At 45.8% G+C, this 20,963-nt stretch overlaps 1 protein-coding gene and 1 non-coding gene across 2 annotated transcripts; one reads left to right on the forward strand and one right to left on the reverse strand.

The window, feature by feature from the left end:
- Positions 1 to 134: 134 nt before the first annotated feature.
- TRNAG-CCC (transfer RNA glycine (anticodon CCC)) lies at positions 135 to 205 on the reverse strand. Its single transcript has one exon. It is a non-coding gene; the product is annotated as a tRNA-Gly (tRNA).
- Positions 206 to 5,033: 4,828 nt separating this feature from the next.
- On the forward strand, positions 5,034 to 20,474 carry MCRIP2 (MAPK regulated corepressor interacting protein 2). The gene is made up of 5 exons (XM_034430312.3): positions 5,034 to 5,401; positions 5,873 to 5,993; positions 16,972 to 17,099; positions 18,796 to 18,897; positions 20,059 to 20,474. The coding sequence occupies exons 1-5, from the start codon at positions 5,347 to 5,349 to the stop codon at positions 20,127 to 20,129; spliced, it is 477 nt and encodes a 158-aa protein (XP_034286203.1). The 5' UTR covers positions 5,034 to 5,346; the 3' UTR covers positions 20,130 to 20,474.
- The last annotated feature ends 489 nt before the right edge of the window (positions 20,475 to 20,963 follow it).

Raw genomic sequence — 20,963 nt, forward strand, 5'->3', positions numbered from 1 at the left:
GCAAAGGGAAGGGAGCCCCGGGAGGAAAGGAAACGCGTGGGAACGCGGAAGAGGGGAAATGTGGTAGTGCATGGCGCTGTGCGAAGAAGGAAGATTTTGCAAAAGGTTAATTTAAAAAAAAAAAAAGGAGTTTGTGCGCCGCCCGGGAATCGAACCCGGGTCGCAAGAATGGGAATCTTGCATGATACCACTACACCAGCGGCGCAACTGGCAAAGCAGGTTAGTTCAAATCCTTTTGAAATTCGCGGGTGGCCTTTCCTTCCCTCGTGCAGCCATTCAAACAGAAAGCAGCCGCGATGCCCTGCAGCTTGAAAAAGGCAGGGAGGAATTCTTGCCAAGCATCAAAGGACGTCGGCTAAGGTTGTATTATTTAATCCCTGACCTCTTGAAGAGGAAGGGACTCCCAGAATCCCCCAGCGGACAGTTGGGAACAGAATTGTCTACCACTTGTAGACAGATATTACTTGTCTGAAATAATATAGGTTCTCCTGCTTGGGGGGACTGGACTAGAAGACCTCCAAGGTCCCTTCCAGCTCTTCTCTTCTCTTCTCTTCTCCTATTTTCTATTTTCTGTTTTCTGTTTTCTATTTTCTATTCTATTCAATTCTACTCTGTTCTACTCTACTCTATTCTTAATTCCATTGTATTCTCTTATTTCTATTCTATTCTACTCTTATTTCTTTTCTTTTCTTTTCTTTTCTTTTCTTTTCTTTTCTTTTCTATTTCTATTCTATTCTATTCTTTATTCTATTCTATTCTATTCTTTATTCTATTCTTAATTCTATTCTACTTATTTCTTTTTTATTCTATTTCTATTCAATTCTATTCTTAATTCTATTCTATTCTATCCCTTATTTTATTCTATTCTATTTTATCCTATTTTTAATTCTATTCTATTCTATCTTATTCTTAATTCTATTTTATTCTATCCCTTATTCTATTCTATTCTATTCTATTCTATATCCTATCCTATCCTATCCTATCCTATCCTATCCTATTCTTAATTCTATCCTATCCTATCCTATCCTATCCTATTCTTAATTCTATCCTATCCTATCCTATCCTATTCTTAATTCTGTTCTGTTCTATTCTATTCTATTCTATTCTATTCTATTCTATTCTATTCTATTCTATTCTATTCTATTCTATTCTATTCTATCGTATCCTATTCTTAATTCTATTCTATTCTATTCTATCCTATCCTATTCTTAATTCTATCCTATCCTATCCTATCTATTCTTAATTCTATCCTATCCTATCCTATCCTATCCTATCCTATCCTATCCTATCCTTAATTCTATTCTATCCTTTCCTATCCTATCTATTCTTAATTCTATTCTATTCTATCCCTTATCCTATCCTATCCTATCCATTCTATCCCTTATTCTATTCTATTCTATTCTATTCTATTCTATTCTATTCTATTCTATTCTACTCTATTCTATTCTATTCTACATTGCAGTGGCTAAGCATGCTGGCTGGAGATGGGGAACCGTTGCCATTCTGCCCCCAACTGCTGTTGTAAAGTCAAGGACCATCTGTAATAATAATAATAATAATAAAAAAGACAGATCCCTCTTCTCGTGCTGCAAAGCAGAAGGAAGAGGCGCAGATTCGAGCGGAGCCTGTCCGTTCCCCGAGATAATCTTCCAGCACATTCTTCTCACCTATGACCCAGACATTAAATCCATTTGTAGGTCAATCCTTAACTTAAGCAAGATCGGTTTGCAGCAGGGCATGGACTTTGCACACCCGGAGGAGGGTGTATTTTAAGGACGAAACGCTACAGGAAACATTTTCAAACACGTATCTTATCATTTATTTATTTATTGTTAAGGAATGTAACTCCTGAGTTGTGACTGTGCTACAGTTTTGGATCTGGAGTTACAATGTTACCTTGGCCCTCAAAAGGTTTTCATGCGTTTTATCAACCGAAGAATTCTTTCAACACTTTTTAAGCTAAGTTGGTTTGTGTTATTTATTCCCCACAGTAAATGCAGGAGTGAAATCAAATCCCTACAGTATCATTGCTTAGAAACTGGAGGTGCAATGGTATTAATCACCAAGGACTTCTTTCTTTCTTTCTTTCTTTCTTTCTTTCTTTCTTTCTTTCTTTCTTTCTTTCTTTCTTTCTTTCTTTCTTTCTTTTCTTTCTTTCTTTCTTTCTTTCTTTCTTTCTTCTTTCTTTCTTTTTCTTTCTTTCTTTCTTTCTTTCTCTTTCTTTCCTTCCTTTCTTCCTTCCTTCCTTTCCCTCCCTCCCTCCTCCCTTCCTTTTTTTCTTGCCTGATTTTTGTAGTTTGTGTGTATATTTTAATCTTCTTTGTAAAACCTTATATTGTACTGCTTGTAAAAGCAGTATTATTGCTTAGAAACTGGATGTGCAAAGGTATTAATCACCAAGGACAGCTTGCTTGCTTACTTGCTTGCTTGCTTGCTTCCTTCCTTTCCTTTCCTTTCCTTTCCTTCCCTTCCCTCCCTCCCTCCCTTTTTTTCTGTCCTGCTTTTTGTAGTTTGTGTGTATATATATATTTTTTTAATTTGATTTATCTGCCGCCCTTCTCCGGAGACTCAGGGCGGCTTACAATGTGCTCAGCAATAGCCTTCATCCTTTTTGTATATTTATACAAAGTCAGCTTATTGCCCCCACAAACTGGGCCCTCAATTTACCTACCTTAGAAAGGATGGAAGGCTGAGTCAACCTTGAGCCTTGGTGAGATTCGAACCTGCAGTAATTGCAGGCAGCTGTGTTAATAACCAGCTTAATAACAGGGTGCCTCAGACCACTGTACTACCAAGGCTCTTATTTATAATGGCCAACCAACTGGTCTCTATGCAGTGTTACTTTGGCCTCCTCTGCCACCCAGAAACGATTCCCCAAGTATGACATTTGCGTCATTGCATCCTATTTTGTTTAAATCTTAAATTATTGCATTTTATTCCCAATTCATTTTAAATTGTATTTTTTTATTCCCATTCCAGTTTTTAAATTGCTTTTATCCAATGTTAGTAATCATTTGTTTCTGGAACTCTGCCACTTTGATGTGGGCCAAGGACACTCATCAATAAAGTTAATGACGGTGGTAACATTTGCACGGGGCTGCCTAGAATTCAGTGGCCAGCTCGTCTGAATGCAACCCCGGGACTTCGAAGAGACAGGGGGTGAGTTTGCACGTGTCGGTTAGATGGCAAGCGGAATACGGGTTTTTGATCCTCCACCGTTGGGGTGGGGGAAGAGGGAGCAGGAGCGATCCCTGCAAGGAAAGAGCTAGCCTCTTGAGTCAGGAGTTTGTGCTGATACGAGAGGACAGGAATCGGAGGAAAAACGAAGGGATTTGAAGATGGTGGGCCCCGTAAGAACCCTCAGATTGGTCCCTGTGGCTGATCCCACCTCTACTGGGCAGCTATTTTGGGGACCCACCCGTGAAACATTTCAGTTCTGGGAGAAATTTTCTGACTGTGAGAACAATCAACCCGTGGAACAGAAGTTGCCTTCAGAAGTTGTGGGAGCTTCATCCCTGGAGGCTTTCAAGAAGAGACTGGTCCATGCCCATCTGCCATCAGGGCCGTGATGGCCAACCTATGGTACGTGTGCCACCGGTGGGCACGCGAGCATTGCCCTAGCTCAGCTGCAGCGCACATGAGTGCGCAGGCTAACTGATTTTTGGGCCTTCCGGGCACACCGGAAGTTGGCAAACGGACTGTTTCTGGCCTCCAGAGGGCCTCCAGCGGGATGGGGAAGGCTGTTTTCACTCCTAGAAAGCCTCTGGAGCCTGGGGAGGGTGAAAGATGGGCCTACCGGGCCATCGTGTGCCAAAAACAGGGGAAACACGGTGTGGGTCACGTATGCATGCGTGGGGGGGTGGGGCGCATTGAATTGTGGGTGTTGGCATGCACGCACATTCCCCCCGCGCTTCCCCCCATTTTTGGCACATGACGGCAAAAAGGTTAGCCATCACTGGTCTAGGGTCTCCTATTAGGGTTGGGGGTTGGACTAGATGACCTCCAAGGTCCCTTCCGACTCTGTGAATCTGTTACTCTTAACCCCAACTGAACCCCCAACAACCTAGGCGCACCTTTTCTCCTTGCAAGGTGACACCAGGGGAACTTGCAACGGGCAGGGCTGCACACCTGCCCCTCTTATCTCCCTGAGTCTTCGGAGAAGGGCGGCATATAAATTGAATTAATTAAATTACATTAATTAAATTATCTCACCACTGGCACACGTGGGAACATCTCTGGTGGCTCAGTGGTCGGCGGTTCGAATCCCTAGTGCAGGTCTTCCAGCGTGAGCAGCGGGTTGGACTAGATGACCTCCAAGATCCCTTCCGACTGTGAATGTTACCCTTAACTCCAATTGAACCTCCAACAACCTAGGCGCACCCTTTCTCCTTGCAAGGTGACACCAGGGGAACTTGCAACCGGCGGGGCTGCACACCTGCCCCTCTTATCTCCCTGAGTCTTCGGAGAGGGGCGGCATATAAATTGAATTAATCAAATTCACACTGGCACACGTGGGAACGTCACCGGTGGCTCAGCGGCTATGACATTGAGCTTGTCGATCCGCAAGGTCGGCGGTTTGAATCCCTTAGGGCAGGTCTTCCTGCCTGAGCAGGGGGTTGGGCTAGATGACCTCCAAGGTCCCTTTCCGACTCTGTGAATCTGTTACTCTTAACCCCCAATGAACCCCCCCAACAACCTAAGCGCACCTTTTCTCCTTGCAAGGTGACCCCAGGGGAACTTGCAAGCTGCACACCTGCCCCTCTTATCTGGCCACTGGCCCACGTGGGAACGTCAAGGTGGCTCAGCGGCTATGACATTGACCTTGTCGATCCGCAAGGTCGGCGGTTCGAATCCCTTAGGGCAGGTCTTCCTGCCTGAGCAGGGGGTTGGACTAGATGACCTCTAAGGTCCCTTTCCGACTCTCTGTTACTGTCAAGCTCCCACTCGGCGCCTCCCTTGCGCAACGCAAAGCCGGCCAAAAGCGCGCGGCGCCTTTAAAGCGCAGCCACGAGAGGGGAGGGGAGGGGAGGGGAGGGGGGGGCGTGCTGGAGGCAGGTCCGGGCTGGCTGGCCCTGCGCTGGGCGGCCTTAAAGGGGACTCGCGCCTTGGGCCGGCCAAGTTAAACCCCCGGGCCGGCGGACGGGGAGAAGAGAAGAGAGTCTCCGGCCGTCTCTTATCTTGGTCCTGGCCGAGCGGTGGGGGACTCCGGCCGAGAGGCGGGGCGGCCCTCCCCAACGGGAGGAGCCTCTTTCGAACCCGGCTCCCGGGAAATGCCCAGCAGGGAGCTGGAGGATCCCCAGCTTCCTTAGGATCGGGAAGGCTTGAGTTGCGCGCCTGCCTGCTCCGATGATGTACACCATCACCAAGGGCCCGAGCAAGCTAGCCACGCAGAGGAGGACAGGTAAGGCTTTTGGAAAGGTGGCTGGGTGGGTGGGTGGATGGAGGGGTCGTGGGTTTCCTCCCCCTCCCTTCCCCTTCCACCCCTGATCTATACGACAATGCCCATCTTCCCCAGCCAACCCGGGCGGAAGAAGAAGATCGGGGAGTCGCGATACCTGGGAAATCCCCTCCCCCTCTGCCTCTTTAATTTAATTTAATTTAATTTAATTAATTAAATTTATATGCCGCCCCTCTCCGAAGACTCAGGACATCCTGCCCTTTGCTCCTTCGGCAAAAGAGAGGCGCCCACCTCTCCCCTCCCTCTCCTTGGAACTGCAACCCCCCCCCCAGCCCCACCCCCACCCCTCTTCTCCTCCAACCCCGGACGGGCTGAATCAAGTGTCGGGCCGTTCCGCAGGCCCAGGTGTGTGTATGTGTGTATATATATATATATATACGGATCGCGTGCGCCTCTCTCGCCCACCACACGCAGGTCCCACGCAGCAGGTGGAGAGCAAACTGGTGGATCTGAAATGCCGGCGGCCGCAATCCCAGCAGCAGCAGCAACCGCAGCAGCAACCGGCGGCGGAGCTCAGCTCGTGGCCCCTGGCAAGGTGAGGAAGGGGGTTGGGGGGTTTTTTCCCCGATGCAACCCCAAAACCGCGGCGGAGAGAGAGAGAGAGAGAGAGGAGAGGACGTCCCCGGTGCCCGGTTGACCTTGCCGCGTGGTTTCCCCCGGGGCTGGCACCGCCGCGCTGGGTCCCCCTTGGCTCCAGATTATTGGGGGGGGTGGGAAGCGATCGAGCACAGAGGTGTCGCTCAGGCTGGCCCGGCCTGCACGGGGGTCTCTCCTGCAGACTGAGTGGCAGCCTCCCCGGAAGGGAAGTGGAGGTGACCTTGTCGGAAGGTTTGGCAGCTGCCCTTGTGGCCGCATGGCTCCCAACCAAGGGGAGGAGGGGGGTAGGGGGGTGGGGGTGGGGAGAAGGAGAAGGGGGGGTTTTACCCTCCCCCCCACCCCCTCTGGCTGCCCTCTGTTGCCTCCCCCCCCCCTCCGAGCCACGTGGGCTTTGCAAGGACAACCCCGGCTGGGGAGGCGGCACGTGCGAGCCTGGAGGGAGGGGAATCTCCTTTGGGGGGGGGAGGGAAGGGGGAGTAGGCAGGTGACGTCAAAGGACGTCACGAGACGGGAGTGTGGGTGGGGGGGAGGAGGGAGGGGCTTGTGTGCCCAGGGGGCAGCCTTTGCCCTAGGACTAGAGCCAGGGGGAGAGGGTCTCCAACCTTAGCAAACTTTTAAGACTTGTGGACTTCAACTCCCAGAATTCCTCAGGCAAAGCTTTGGGAGCAAAGCTCCCAAAGCTTTGCCTGAGGAATTCTGGGAGTTGAAGTCCACAAGCCTTAAAGTGGCCAAGGTTGAAGGATACTCTTCCCTAGAGAAGGCCAAGGCAGAGGAGAAGGGAGGTGGGGGTGGCTTGGGAGGATTGGGGGTGGTGGTGGTGCAGGAGTATGAAGGTGGCTGCTAAACCTGTTGAATGCCTGCCTTCCTTGGGTGGGGAGGAGGAGGAGGAGGAGGAGGAGGAGGAGGTGCTGAGCACTAGGCAGCTGGGGCTCTTTTGCATTCCTTTGGGTCCCCCCCCCCACCTTCCCGGGCACACTCACTCTGCCTTTGCTCTTCTTGGCTTGGAAACCCTCCCGGATGGAGACAAAGGGATGTGCTCAAAATTAAGATGAAGAGAGGCGGACTTCAACTCCCAGAATTCCTCCGTCAACATCTAGACACCTTGATAGCTTTTAAGATGTGTTTGAGATACCGGCTGGGGAATTCTGGGAGGTGAAGTCCACTAGAGTATGAGTTGGATGGTTGATTGCAGAGGTCTTTTGTTCAAATGTGTCTCCGCTTTTGGGTTTACCTATCTGCTTGGATTCACAGGATGCGCTAAACTGGAGTTGAATACAGGTAGTCCTCGACTTACGACCCACAACGGAGCCCCCAAAATTGCTGTAGCTAAGCGAGACATTTGTGAAGGGAGTTGTGCCCTGTTTTACGATCTTGCTTGCCACTGCAGTCGTTAAATGAGTAACCCTGTCGTTCAGTGGATCTGGTTTCCCCATTGACTTTGCTTGTCAGACAGTCGCCAAAGCGGGATCACACGTCATCGTGGGCCATAGCAACGGGCATACATACGAACCCGTTGCCAAGCCTCTGAATTTTGATCACGTCATTATGTGGATGCTGCAAAGGTCGTAACAATGGAAAACGGTCATAAGTCATTTTTTTCCCAGTGCCGTCGTAACTTTGAACGGTCACTAAATGAAACCGCTGTAAACCGAGGTTGACCTGTGGTTTATAATTCAGCCTATAGTGGAAATGCAACCTTTACCATTCAGCCTGTTATACTAAGCAGAATAGATAAAAGTCTATGGAGATAGCTGTACAATTTGGGATGAACCCCCTTGGAATGGCGTGGGAGGAGGAATGGATTTCCAGAGGAAAAATTGCAGACTGCAGGAACCATTTGCACCACTCAGGTGACCCTGAGGACACAGAGAAACCTCCAAGTAGCCTCAACCACCCTCTCAAAGGATGCAAATAACCAGCTGTCTGCAAGGAGTATCAATCCTTCCATTCCCCACCATCCAGTCAGAACTGAAGAAGCTTCTTGGATGAGAAGCGAAACGTCTTCGAAAAGAAAAACCAGAAAGTCCAGTTGCCTCCTGGAAAAAAAAAACACATTTGGGAAAAGCAGGATAGAGTTTAGGAAATAGTGTTGGAACTGGCGAGCTCGGAAGGACGAAGGATGAAAAAAAAAACCTTCACTCAAACATAGCCCGTTTTGTACAAATATTCCTCAAATTATGACAATTTGGGACCAGAATTTCCATTGCCGAGCAAGGCAAGTTGTTCAGTGAGTAATACCGCATTTTGCAACTCTTTTTTTTTTTTTTTGGCCACAGTTATTAACCAAACCTCTCCAGTTGTTAAGTGAATCACACAGTTGCAAAGCAAACCCAGTTTCACCCCATTTGCTTGTGGGAAATGAGCTGAGAAGGTCACGAGTCACCCCGGGATGCTGCAACCATTGTGAATAATAAGCCAATTGCCAAACACCCAAATTTTGAAACACAGGACTGTGAGGACGCTACAACAGTCATAGGTGCAAAGCAGGGATGGGTTCTACTTACCTTTACTACCGGTTTACAACAGGGCCGCGCATGCATGGCCAGAAGCTCCCTGATGACGTCGGGGTCGGTGGGCGGAGCCTCCCGCCGGTTTTACTACCGGTTCTATAGAACCGTCGCTAAACGAAGGATTGTGAATTGAGGATTATCTGCGCAAGCTTCGAGCTTCACCTCTTAATCTAGGAAACTTCCGCCTGTTTATTTCCATTTTTAAACGGGTTCTGCAGCCTGAAAAATGTTTGAAACCCCCTGAAGTAGATGACACCATAATATTAATTGCTCGTTTATTTGGGCATTGTTGGTTCGATGAACACAGCGGTTGTGCTTTGGGTAATCTTGGGGGTGTGTATGTGTGTGAAAATTATAGCGTAATTGTTAAAATTGTTTAAACGCTTTCGTGGCTAAAAAAAAATCCCACAGGTATAAGATTTGTTTGTGGTGAGAAATGGATCCGCCCTTGAGTTCACCTGATACAGCCGTTTTCATTACACAACGGCATTCATTTTGATTACACAATTGTAACACTGCACAGGTACTCCTCGAATTACGGCAGTTCGTTTAGTGACCATTCGAAGTTACTGCGGCACTGAAAGTAGTGACATACGACCTTTTTTCATGCTTTATGACCGTTGCAACATCCTCCATGGTTCGCGTGATTTACATTCGGATGCTTGACAGTTGACGCACATGTCTGACAGTTGCAGTGTCCTGGGGAATCCCCTTTTGTGACCTCCTGACCATCAAAGTCAATGGGGAAACCAGATTCACTTCACAACCAAGAGCCTTGGTAGTACAGTGGTCTAAAGCACCCTGTTATTAACATCCAGCTGCCTGCAATTACTGCAGGTTCGAATCTCGCCAGGCTCAAGGTTGACTCAGCCTTCCATCCTTTCTAAGGTAGGTGAAATGAGGACCCAGTTTGTGGGGGCAATAAGCTGACTTTGTATAAATATACAAAAGGATGAAGGCTATTGCTTAACACACTGTAAGCCGCCCTGAGTCTCCGGAGAAGGGCGGCATATAAATCAAATTTATAAAAAAAAAAACAAAACTGTGAAGTTGTGAAGTTAACAGCTGCAGCGATTCGCTTAACAAACGTGGCGAGGAACGTCGTAAAACGGGGCAAAACTCACCGATCGAACGCCTCACTTAGCAACCTAAATTTTGGGCTCGATTGTGGTCGTAAGTTGAGTTGGGTTAAAATCCTTTCCCCGCACCTCAAAGGGCTCTGAAAGAGCAGACAATACTTCCCAGCGTTTAGAAAAACCGTTTGCGTTGCAAAACAAATTATTACTTTGTGTTACACATATCTTAAAGCCCAGGCCGTGGTTTGTTTAGTTTCTGGCTGGTTGGATACCAGTTTACTAAGGACAAATCCAGCCATTGTAAGTTTTTATTATTATTTTTTTCCATTCCATTGTGTTTCATTCTCTGGCACTGCCTGGACAAGTCCCTGCAATTTTCTTGGCCACATTTTTTTCAGAAGCGGTTTGCCATTGCTTTCTTCCTAGGGCTGAGAGAAAGCGGCTGGCTCAAAGTCACCTTAGCTCCGGGATGGCGAACCTATGGCACGCGTGCCACAGGTGGCACGTAGAGCCATATCGGTGGGCTCACAAGCTCAGCTCCCGGCCAGCTGATTTTCCGGCCTTCTGGGCCCACTGGAAGTAGGGAAACAGGCCGTTTCCAGCCTCCAGAGGGCCTCCGGGGAGGTGGGGAAGGCCGTTTTTCACCCTCCCCAAGCTCCTAGAAAGGCTCTGGAGGCTGGAGGGGAGAGAAAAACGGGCCTACTGTGCCCACTGTGCCATCCTTCCCACCCCACCGCTCTTGGCACGCGATGGCGAAAAGGTTAGCCATCACTGCCTTAGCTGGTTTCATGCCAAAGGACTAGAACTCACCATAGCTGACCTGCTTGAAAATTATATTATTATTTTTTTTTATTATTTATTTATTTATTTATTTATTTATTTATTTATTTATTTATTTATTATATTTCTATACCGCCTTTCTCCCGTAGGACTCAAGGCGGTGTACAGTCAAGAAAAATATAGATACACAAAGAACATAAAATTGTTAATTAAAATTATTATTATAACATAGTTTGGCCCAATTAAATAGAACCTAAAATTAGATAACATTTTCAAAAACATTCACATGTTCATATGTTTAGCCCCGCTTGTAGGAACATCAGGGTTTTGAGGGCACGGCGGAAAGCACGGAGATCAGGGATATTTCGTATCTCCGGGGGCAGTTCATTCCAAAGGGTTGGAGCCCCCACAGAGAAGGCCCTCCCCCTTCTCTGGGAGTCGCCAGTCGGCATAATTTGACTGACGGTACCCTGAGTAGTCCCTCCCTGTGAGAACGAACTGGTTGTTCAACAAATGTTGAGCGCTATGACCAGCTTTGTTCAAATAAACGACTTGTGCAAGACCGTGAAGGATTCCACCCACTTGGAAGATACTCAACAGTCCCATTGACAAAGTTATCTTCCTTTGGGTCTATATAATTTATTGCCTTGGATATTTACTTATGTAGCAAGAGTCCAAAAAGTGCTTCATAAAAATCTCTCCTTACTTTATAGCAGCGTTTGCACAACACACGTTAAATGATGTAACGAAATTAACCCATTTTCTGGCTAGGAAGAGTTCACGGAAGCGTGAAGTAACCCAGGGGACACCAAAGCGCCCCTTACCTCTTAAAACCAAGATCCTAAGCCAGAAAATAGTTGGAAACAGTGGTGGGTTTCAAATTTTTTTACTACTGGTTCTGTAGGTGTGGCTTGGTGGGCGTGACTTGGGCATGGCAGGGGAAGGATACTGTAAAATCTCCATTCCCACCCCACTCCAGGGGAAGGATACTGTAAAAATCTCCATTCCCTCCCAATCAGCTGGGACTTGGGAGACAGAGAATAGATGGGGATGGGGCCAGTCAGAATTTTTACTACCGGTTCTCTGAATGACTCAAAATGTCCACTCCCGGTTCTCCAGAACTGGCCAGAACCTGCTGAAACCCACCTCTGATACATTCATTTAGCTGCATTTGAAGGATAGGCTTGATCATGGTTAAGGGAATCATAGTTTTCTTTGGGTGTCTACATTGGTGAGAATATGCTGGACTATATAGAAATCCTGTGGGCTAAATTAGGTGCAACAAAACTAAGATGTAATTTATGTTGTATATGTGCCTAGCCAACTGTGAGCCATTAATCCATGATATGTCTTAGTGTAGGAGTCAGCAACCTGCGGCTCTGGAGCCGCATGTGGCTCTTTCATCCCTCTGCTGCGGCTTCCTGTCGCTCAAAATATGTGTCACAACTGCCAATGTGCAACACCCGCTGGCATGTGATTTATTGAGCTTTTCGACCCCCGGTAGGCCAACCATGGATAAATCCAAGAAAAGAAAAGTTTCAGAAGAAAACAGAATGTTTAATTCAACTACATATGCTAATTTTGTGGCCGCTCAGGAAATAGTCAGGCACGGGAAGGGTTTTGTGGCTCCCGGTGTTTTCTTTTCTGTGGAAAACAGGTCCAAATGGCTCTTTGAGTGTTTAAGGTTGCCAACCTCTGTCTTAGTGCTTTTGTGTACAATCTTTAAGCAATCACAGTTTAATGCAGAGTTAAGACTATGGTACCATTGTATTATATACATAGCTCAGGTGGTAGTTTGCAAAGTTTCCTCTTTCTATTTTTGCACAAAATTCTAGACCTCATGGAGTGGAGCGGGGGGAAAATGATATCTAGTCATTGCAATGTTTAGGCATGGAAAGGGGACGGAAAATGGTGCAATTCATTCTCTGAAGCTTTTTCTCCCCTCACCTCCCCAAAAAGGCATTTATCTCAAAGTGTATTTAATAAAATATATAATTTGGGCTGGGAAGGCACCAGACTAAGGTCGGACGAACGTCAACAAATAGTAGTGGCCAAAATTGTGGAAACCTTTTGGGAAAGTGTATTTTTGAGGTTTGATGGCTCATAACACCACTTTTTTTGGGAGTTTCAAGATAATCCTATTCCACTGCTGGAATGGCCTGGGAATAGCCCAGATCTTAACCCAATTGAAAATCTATGGAACCGACTCAAGAAACTTGTTACTCATATCCAGCAATAAAACCCAGTTAATAGAAGCAATCTTTCAATCTTGGTTTCACATGATAACAGCTGCAGAACTCAAAGACTTGGTTCACTCCATGGGAAGACGTTGTAAGGCCGTAATTCATGCTAAAGGTTACTCAATTGAGGATTAACTGAAATGGTGATCATTTTTGTATACCTCGTTTTTTCTATGGTGATCATTTTTGTACATCTCGTTTTTTTCATCCTGTTTCTTCTTTCTACTGTAACTGCTATTCTAATAGCAAATCCTTCCTAAAAGGTATTGCATTACATTCTTGATTCAATTATCTTTCCATTGATGTATAATTTTATTGATGTATAATTTTATACATCCCCCCAAAAAAAGTGGTGTTATTAGCTACTTTTAGAAAATACACTTTTCCCAAAAGGTTTCCACAATTTTGGCCACTACTGTAGGTGCGTATCGTTCCCCTTCGATCAGATTTTGCGCTGTCACATTTCCCACTGTTGTGTGTCTCTTTCAGCTTTGGTGCTGGCTGTTCTTTTTTTTTTTTTTACAATGACCGTTTGTTCTACTGACCTTGAAAAAAATGCGTGTCCAGTTGCAACGAGAATTTGGGAGAGGGCCTGGATGGGACACAGGAGGAGGAGGAGGTTTGGGAAGGAAGAATAAACAACATGTGATTTGCTTGATGTTGTGGAAGTGCGATCAGGTGGAAGGATTTGGGTCATATGCCATTGGACTCCTGCCCCAGAGAACTTAGAAACTGGGATAAAGTCCAGAATCGCATCCGAGATAGTGACTTGCATATTCTTGAACAAAAGGAGAAATATTATTAGTAGTAAGAGGAGTAGAATTAGCCTTGCCTCTTCATTCAAGGAATACAGATAGTCCTCGACTTACAGCTGCTTGCTTAATGACGGTTCAAAACTGAAAACGCTCACGTTTGAGGAATTGCCAATGCAGGCTGAAATCTTAGGCTTGCTCGTGGAAGTTCTCGTTTGCACCAATGCAAGGGAGTCCTCAACTTACAACACTTTGTTCAGAGACAGTTCGAAGTTATGACGGCCCTGAGACAAGTGGCTTATTCCTGTGTTTTTTCACACTTAATGGCCATTGCAGCATCCCCACAGTCATGGATGTTTGGCAACTGACCCGTATTTATAACGGTTGCAGTGTCCCGGGGTGGCATAATCCCCTTTTGCAATCTTCTGACAAGCAAAGTTAATTGGGAAGCCGGATTTACATCACAACCATGCTACTAACTTCAGAGCTGTAGTGACTCACTTAACGACCGTGGCAAGAAAGGTTGCAAAAGTGGGGCAAACTCATTGAACAAATGTCTTGCTTAGCGACAGAAATTTTGGGCTCGATTGTGGTCGAGGATCTGTACGTGGAGTAGAAAATAACCTATTGGATTGACCTGAACTGCAAACCTGAGCGGCTGGATTTCACAGATTTTGCAAAAGGAAGCAAGAATTAGATTAGATTAACCGAGTTGGAAGGGACCTTGTAGGTCATCTAGTCCAACCCCACCCACCCACCCCACCTAAGCAGGAGAACCTACACCATTTCTGACAAACAGCAGTCCAATCTTTTCTTGAAAGTCTCAAGTGATGAAGCCCTACACCATTTCTGACTGATAGCAGTCTCGTCTCTTCTTGAAAGCTTCCATTGATGAAGCTCCCACAACTTCCGAAGGCAACTTCTGTTCCATGGGTCGATTGCTGTCACTGTGAGAAAATTTCTCCTTATTTCCAGGTTGAATCTCTCATTGTTCAGTTTCCATCCATTATTCCTTGTCTGGCCTTTGGGTGCTTTGGAAAATAGCTTGTCCCCCTCCTCTCTGGGGCAGCCCCTCAAGTATTGGAAGGCTGCTATCCTGTCTCCCCTGGTCCTTCTCTTCCCTAGACTAGCCAGGCCCAGTTCCTGCAACCGTTCATCGTATGTTTTAGCCTCCAGTCCCCTCATCATCCTGGTTGCTCTTCTCTACATTTTTTCTCACAAGTGCTTCCAATCTGGATTCACACACACAGCTTCGTTAGGAATTCCAATTCAGATCGGGTCTGGAAATTCAATTCCAAATTGATTTTCTACAAATTCCGTGCCAATTAAAAAATGGTTCTGGTAGAGGAGCGAGCAGGAGGCATGGAGCCTCCGATCTGGTGTGTGATTCTTTTGATGTTTATACCCAGGGACTCTCCCTTTTATTAGGGCTCCGATCCATCTCCTTTGAAGGCTGATGCAATCTTCTAACCATCCTGTGCCAAAGATTGTGGCTCTTTCACTAATCTGACTCAGGATTAGGAAAGATTAAAAATGGACTGTTAAATCCCTTGGACGAACCAGCGCAAGTATTAGCTTGGATGATGGATGGTGAACCCTTCTTCCTTTATATATACTGCTCAAAAAAATAAAGGGAACACAAGCAGAAGACATCCGAGATCTGAATGAATGAAATAGCCTTATTAAATACTTTGTTCTTTACATACAGTAGTTTATACACGGCTCAAACAACTAAAGGGAACACAAAACGACTGTATGTAACAAACAAAGTATTTAATAAGGCTATTTCATTCATTCAGATCTCGGATGTCTTCTGCTTGTGTTCCCTTTATTATTTTGAGCATTGTATATACAGTAGTGGCCAAAATTGTGGAAACCTTTTGGGAAAAGTGTATTTTTGAGGTTTGATGGCTAATAGCACCACTTTTTTGGGGGGGAGTTTCAAGAGAATCCTATTCCACTGCTGGAATGGCCTGAGAATAGTCTAGACCTTAACCCAATTGAAAATCTATGGAACCGATTAAAGAAACTAGTTAGTCAGAAGCCACCCAGCAATAAAACCCAGTTAATAGAATCAATCTTTCAATCTTGGTTTCACATGATAACAGCTGCAGAACTAAAAGACTTGGCTCACTCCATGGGAAGACGTTGTAAGGCCATAATTCATGCTAAAGGTTACCCAACTAAGGAATAACTGACACGGTGATAATTTTTGCATATCTCGTTTTTTCTACGGTGATACTTTTTGCAGATCTTGGTTTTTCTACGTGTTTCACTTTTCTTCTTTATACTATAACTGCTATACTAATAGCAAATCCTTCCTAAAAGTGATTGCATTACATTCTTGATTAAATGATCTTTCCATTGATCTATAATTTTATAGTAGTGGTTATTAGCTAGTTTTAGATAGATAGATAGATAGATAGATAGATAGATAGATAGATAGATAGATAGATAGATAGATAGAGATAAGAGAAGATAGATGATAAAAGCAGATAGATAGATAGATAGATAGATAGATAGATGATAGATAGATAGATAGATAGATAGATATAGATAAGAGAAGATAGATGATAAAAGCAGATAGATAGATAGATAGATAGATAGATAGATAGAAGATAGATAGATAGATAGATAGATATAGATAAGAGAAGATAGATGATAAAAGCAGATAGATAGATAGATAGATAGATGATAGATAGATAGATAGATGATAGATAGATAGATAAATGATAGATAGATAGATAGATATAGATAAGAGAAGATAGATGATAAAAGCAGATAGATAGATAGATAGATAGATAGATAGATAGATAGATGATAGATAGATAGATAGATAGATAGTAGATAGATAGATAGATATAGATAAGAGAAGATAGATGATAAAAGCAGATAGATAGATAGATAGATAGATGATAGATAGATAGATAAGAGAAGATAGATGATAAAAGCAGATAGATAGATAGATGATAGATAGATAGATAGATAGTAGATAGATAGATAGATATAGATAAGAGAAGATAGATGATAAAAGCATATATATAAAATATATATATATATATATATATATATTTTTTTTTTCTCAGGTTTTCCCGGGTGTTTGTATGTAGGTCTTTGGTTATTCGGGTCTTCTCCCACGTAAAATTGGAAGTGTCTTGGCGACGTTTCGACGAAGTCTCATTCGTCATCTTCAGGCTGGTGTTCTCGGCTTCGTGCTTCCCGGAGCAATGATTCCAGGAGCAACCATTGCTCCTGGAAGCACGAAGCCGAGAACACCAGCCTGAAGATGACGAATGAGACTTCGTCGAAACGTCACCAAGACACTTCCAATTTTACGTGGGAGAAGACCTGAATAACCAAAGACCTACATATATATATATATATATATATATATATATATATATATATATATATATATATATATATATATATATATATATTCATATATGGTGGTCATGTGAATTTTGCAAACTCTGAACAGCCTTTAAACCACAGGTCGTAAGTACCCGTATTCCTAACGGACCCCAAATAAAATCCTCTTCTCTTTTCTCTTTGCAGCCCCCTTCCCAAGCTTGTGTTCAACAGGGTCAATGGAAAGAGACCCCCGTTGATGATCTCACCCCCCACAACCATAGAGGAAAACTATACCGTAGCTCACGAAGAAAATGTCCGGTTTGTGTACGAAGGTAAGTTAGCTTCTGGCTGACTCTTGACAGGAGGCTTCAAGCGTGACTTCAATTCCCAGAATTCCCCAACTCCCAGCATGTGGGCTGAAGAAATCTGGGAGTTGAAGTCCAAAAAAATGCTGTTCTAGGAGGAAGTCAAAACACCGATGGAGCCCCAGTGCCTTAGAATATAGAATAACAGAGTTGGAAGGGACCTTGGAGGTCTTCTAGTCTGGTGATGGCTAACCTTTTTGCCATCGCGTGGCAGGAGGCGGAGTTGTGGGGGCGATTGCACATGCACATGCCCACACCCATAATTCTATGCACTCCGCCCCCGTGCATACGTGCGACCGCCCTTCCTGCTCCTGGCATGCGATGGCCCGGTAGGCTTCCGATGGGAAGTTGGCAAATGGGCCGTTTCTGGCCTCTGACCTCCGGGCGGGGGAGGCCGTTTTCGTCCTCCCCAGACTCCTAAAGAGGCTCTGGAGGCTGGGGACAGCAAAAAACGGGCCTTCCAGTCCCACCGGAAGTTGGCAAACGGGCCGTTTCTGGCCTCTGGAGGGCCTCCAGGGGGCTGGGGAAGGCCGTTTTTGCCCTCCCCAGACTCCTAGAAAGGCTCTGGAACCAGGTGAGAGAAAAACGGGCCTTCCCCACCACCCCACAAGGCCCTCCTGAGGCAGGAAACAACCTGTTTCCCTACTTCTGGTGGGCCCAAAAGGCCTGAAAATTAGCTGGTTGGCAAACGCATGCATGCCGGAGCTGAGATCACATGCCCACTGATATGGCTACGCGTGCCATAGGTTCGCCGTCACAGGTCTAGTCCAACCCCCTGCTTAGGCAAGAAACCTTACACCACTTCAGACAAATGGTTATCCAACATCTTGTTTGCTGTTGTGTTGTTCTTGTCAAGGGCACAAATTAAACCTAGGGCAACAAAATCAGGAGGCTGTTAGCACTTTTTTTTGACTTACGTTCTTATAGAGGGAGACCATCCCTCAATTTGGGGGCCATTTCAAACCTTATGGGGGAGGGTCCTTGACTTAGGACCACAACTGAGTCCAAAATTCCCGCTGCTAAGCATGACAGTTGAGTGGCCCCATTTTGCGAGCTTTCTTGCCACGGTTGCTAAGTGAATCCTTGCAGTCAGTAAGTAAGTAATCTGGTGGTTATGTGGCTTCCCCCGCTGACTTTGTCGGAAGGTCGCTAAAGGGGAATCAAGTGACACCCCCCACCCCCACTCCCCAGGACACTGCAACTGTCGTAACTATGAGTCAGTTGCCAACCATCTGAATTTTGATTACGGGACCACAGGGGGATACTGTAACATTCGTAAGCATGAAAAACAGTCATAAGTCACCTTTTTCTGTGTCGTCGTAACTTTGAATGGTCACTAAATGAACGGTTGTATTTTTATTTTTATTTTTTTTGCTTTAATTTATATGCCGCCCTTCTCCGGAGACTCAGGGCGGCTTACAATGCGCTCAGCAATAGCCTTCATCCTTTTGTATATTTATACAAAGTCAGCTTATTGCCCCCACAAACTGGGTCCTCATTTCACCTACCTTTGAAAGGATGGAAGGCTGAGTCAACCTTGAGCCTGGTGAGATTTGAACTTGCAGTAATTGCAAGCAGCTGATGTTAATAACAGTGCTTTAGTCCGCTGTACTACAGGCTTTTAGTTTGTATGTTCTGTATGTTCTTTTCTTCCTGCTTTTAGCATGGCAACAAGTGGAAGAGCAGCTCCACAGTCAAGAGCAGGGAGATGGTGGATCTGGCCCAATCCAATACACAGAGAAAACACCCAGCCCAGAGCTGAAAGGTGAGTAAGGAAACAACCTTTTGCTTCCTCCCAAGTCCAAGTAGAAGCAAGCTGGCTGGGGAATTCTGGGAGCTGAAGCCCACCCGCATTAAAGTTGCTAAGGTTGAGAAATAGTGTTCGACAACATAGGAGAAATAGCAGTAGCAATAGCCCTTAGACTTATATACCGCTTAATGGCAGTGGTGAAATCTTCCACCGGTTCACTGCATGCTCAGTGCGTGCCAAACGCAAACTGCGCGCACATGCACCATGCGTGCCAAATGCACACTGCGCACACACGCATGTGCAGTACTCGCCAAACGTGCACTTTGCATGGAAAAAGGAGGCTTGGGAAGGTAAGTAGAACAGCGAGGGATGGGGGGAACAGCTGTGCTGCATGATTTAGATTCACTAGAAAGCAAGATTTCCTGCTTTCTAGCAATTTTAAATCATGCGGCACAGCTGATCGTTGGAAATACCGGTTTGGACCAACCGGTAGTTTTTTTTAACTACCGGTTTATCGAACCGGTAGCTTTTATCACTACTGATTCCCCCAAACCGGTGCGAACCGGTGGGATTTCACCACTGCTTCACGGTGCTTTACAGCCCTCTCAGAGTTAGCCTCTTGCCCCCAACAATCTGAGTCCTCATTTTACCGACCTCCAAAGGATGGATGGATGGGTCAACCTTGAGCCGCTGGCAGTTGGCACAATTAGCCTGCAATACTGCATTCTAACCACTCTGCCACCACAGCTAATCGGCAAGAGCACTTAGACTTATATACCCTATATCATGTACCCTATGACTATCATTGTGTTGTACCTTATGATTCTTGATGAATGTATCTTTTTTTTTATGTACACTGAGAGCATATGCACCAAGACAAATTCCTTGTGTGTCCAATCACACTAGGCCCATAAAGAATTCTATTCTATTCTATTCTAGTCTATTCTATTCTATTCTATTCTAATTCTAATTCTAATTCTAATTCTAATTCTAATTCTAATTCTAATTCTAATTCTAATTCTAATTCTAATTCTAATTCTATTCTATGATTCTTGATGAATGCATCTTGTCTTTTTATGTACACTGAGAGCTTATGCACCGAAGACAAATTCCTTGTGTATCCAATCACACTTGGCTAATAAAGAATTCTAATCTAATCTAACTTCCCTCTTTCAGATTTTGTTCCCATTGATCTCGAAGACTGGTGGGCTCAACAGTTTCTGGCTGAAATCAAGAATGGCTCTTAAGGAAGGCAGGAGGGGCTGCTTGACAAGAGAAATTTTCAATTTCACTCTTTTAAGAAAACGCAGGCGCCTCGGAGTACAGCGAGAACTGGACAAATACTGGGGGAGGGGGCCGGCGGGGAGAGATGTTGGCTGCTCAGCTGGCCTTGGAAATGCTGAGATGTTCCACTGCCCGGAAGAAGCCTGCAGATCATACATTGTGGGAATGCTGGGGTGCCCAGGGAGGGGGGCACGAGGGGGGCATTCTTCTCCTCCCTTGGGCCTGGCACCCAGCACCGAGTCCCTTTGGGTCCCGGCGCCTAGACTGTGTTCACAATAAACACGCTGATCCTGCCAGTGGTACAAATGCAGCTTGCTTGAAAGGAGTTTGTGATGGGGGATTGGCCTTCCTCCCCTCCCCCAAGGACGTTTCTCTCGGAAGCGAAATGCCAAGGAGAGGGAGGGAGGGAAGTCCGGCTGCGGTTATTCAGAGCTGCCAAGATTGAGGCACTGGGGAAACATCCAAAACCAAGTTTTGTCAATGTTTAGATGAAAATAGGCTCAGGAAATAGCAACAGCATGTAGACTTTATATCCGTGGTGATGAACCTATGGCATGTGTGCCAGAGGTGGCACGCAGTGCCCACTCTGATGGCGCCCCAGTTCAGCTCTGCTGTGCATGCGTGCACGCCTCCCGCCAAGTCAGCTGGTTTTTGGGTGTCTACCACCCAAAGGGCAGGGCATGTGCGGGGGGCCGTGCGTGCATAAGTGGGGGTGGGGCACATGGTGCTCGTGCATGCATGGGGGGCAGGGTGCATGCAGGGAGCCGTACACACATGTGTGCATGCGCTTTGGGCAG

Source organism: Pantherophis guttatus, chromosome 14 (genome assembly GCF_059756535.1).
Source record: "Pantherophis guttatus breed Tessera chromosome 14, ASM5975653v1, whole genome shotgun sequence".
Lineage (NCBI taxonomy): Eukaryota > Metazoa > Chordata > Lepidosauria > Squamata > Colubridae > Pantherophis > Pantherophis guttatus.

What these genes read in the sequence shown, in the direction of transcription:
- MCRIP2 (XM_034430312.3), top strand. Translation starts at nt 5,347, where the DNA reads ATGATGTACACCATCACCAAGGGCCCGAGCAAGCTAGCCACGCAGAGG. An exon ending in AGCCACGCAGAGGAGGACAG is followed by an intron (nt 5,402 to 5,872) that starts GTAAGGCTTTTG and finishes CACCACACGCAG; the next exon opens with GTCCCACGCAGCAGGTGGAG. An exon ending in AGCTCGTGGCCCCTGGCAAG is followed by an intron (nt 5,994 to 16,971) that starts GTGAGGAAGGGG and finishes TTCTCTTTGCAG; the next exon opens with CCCCCTTCCCAAGCTTGTGT.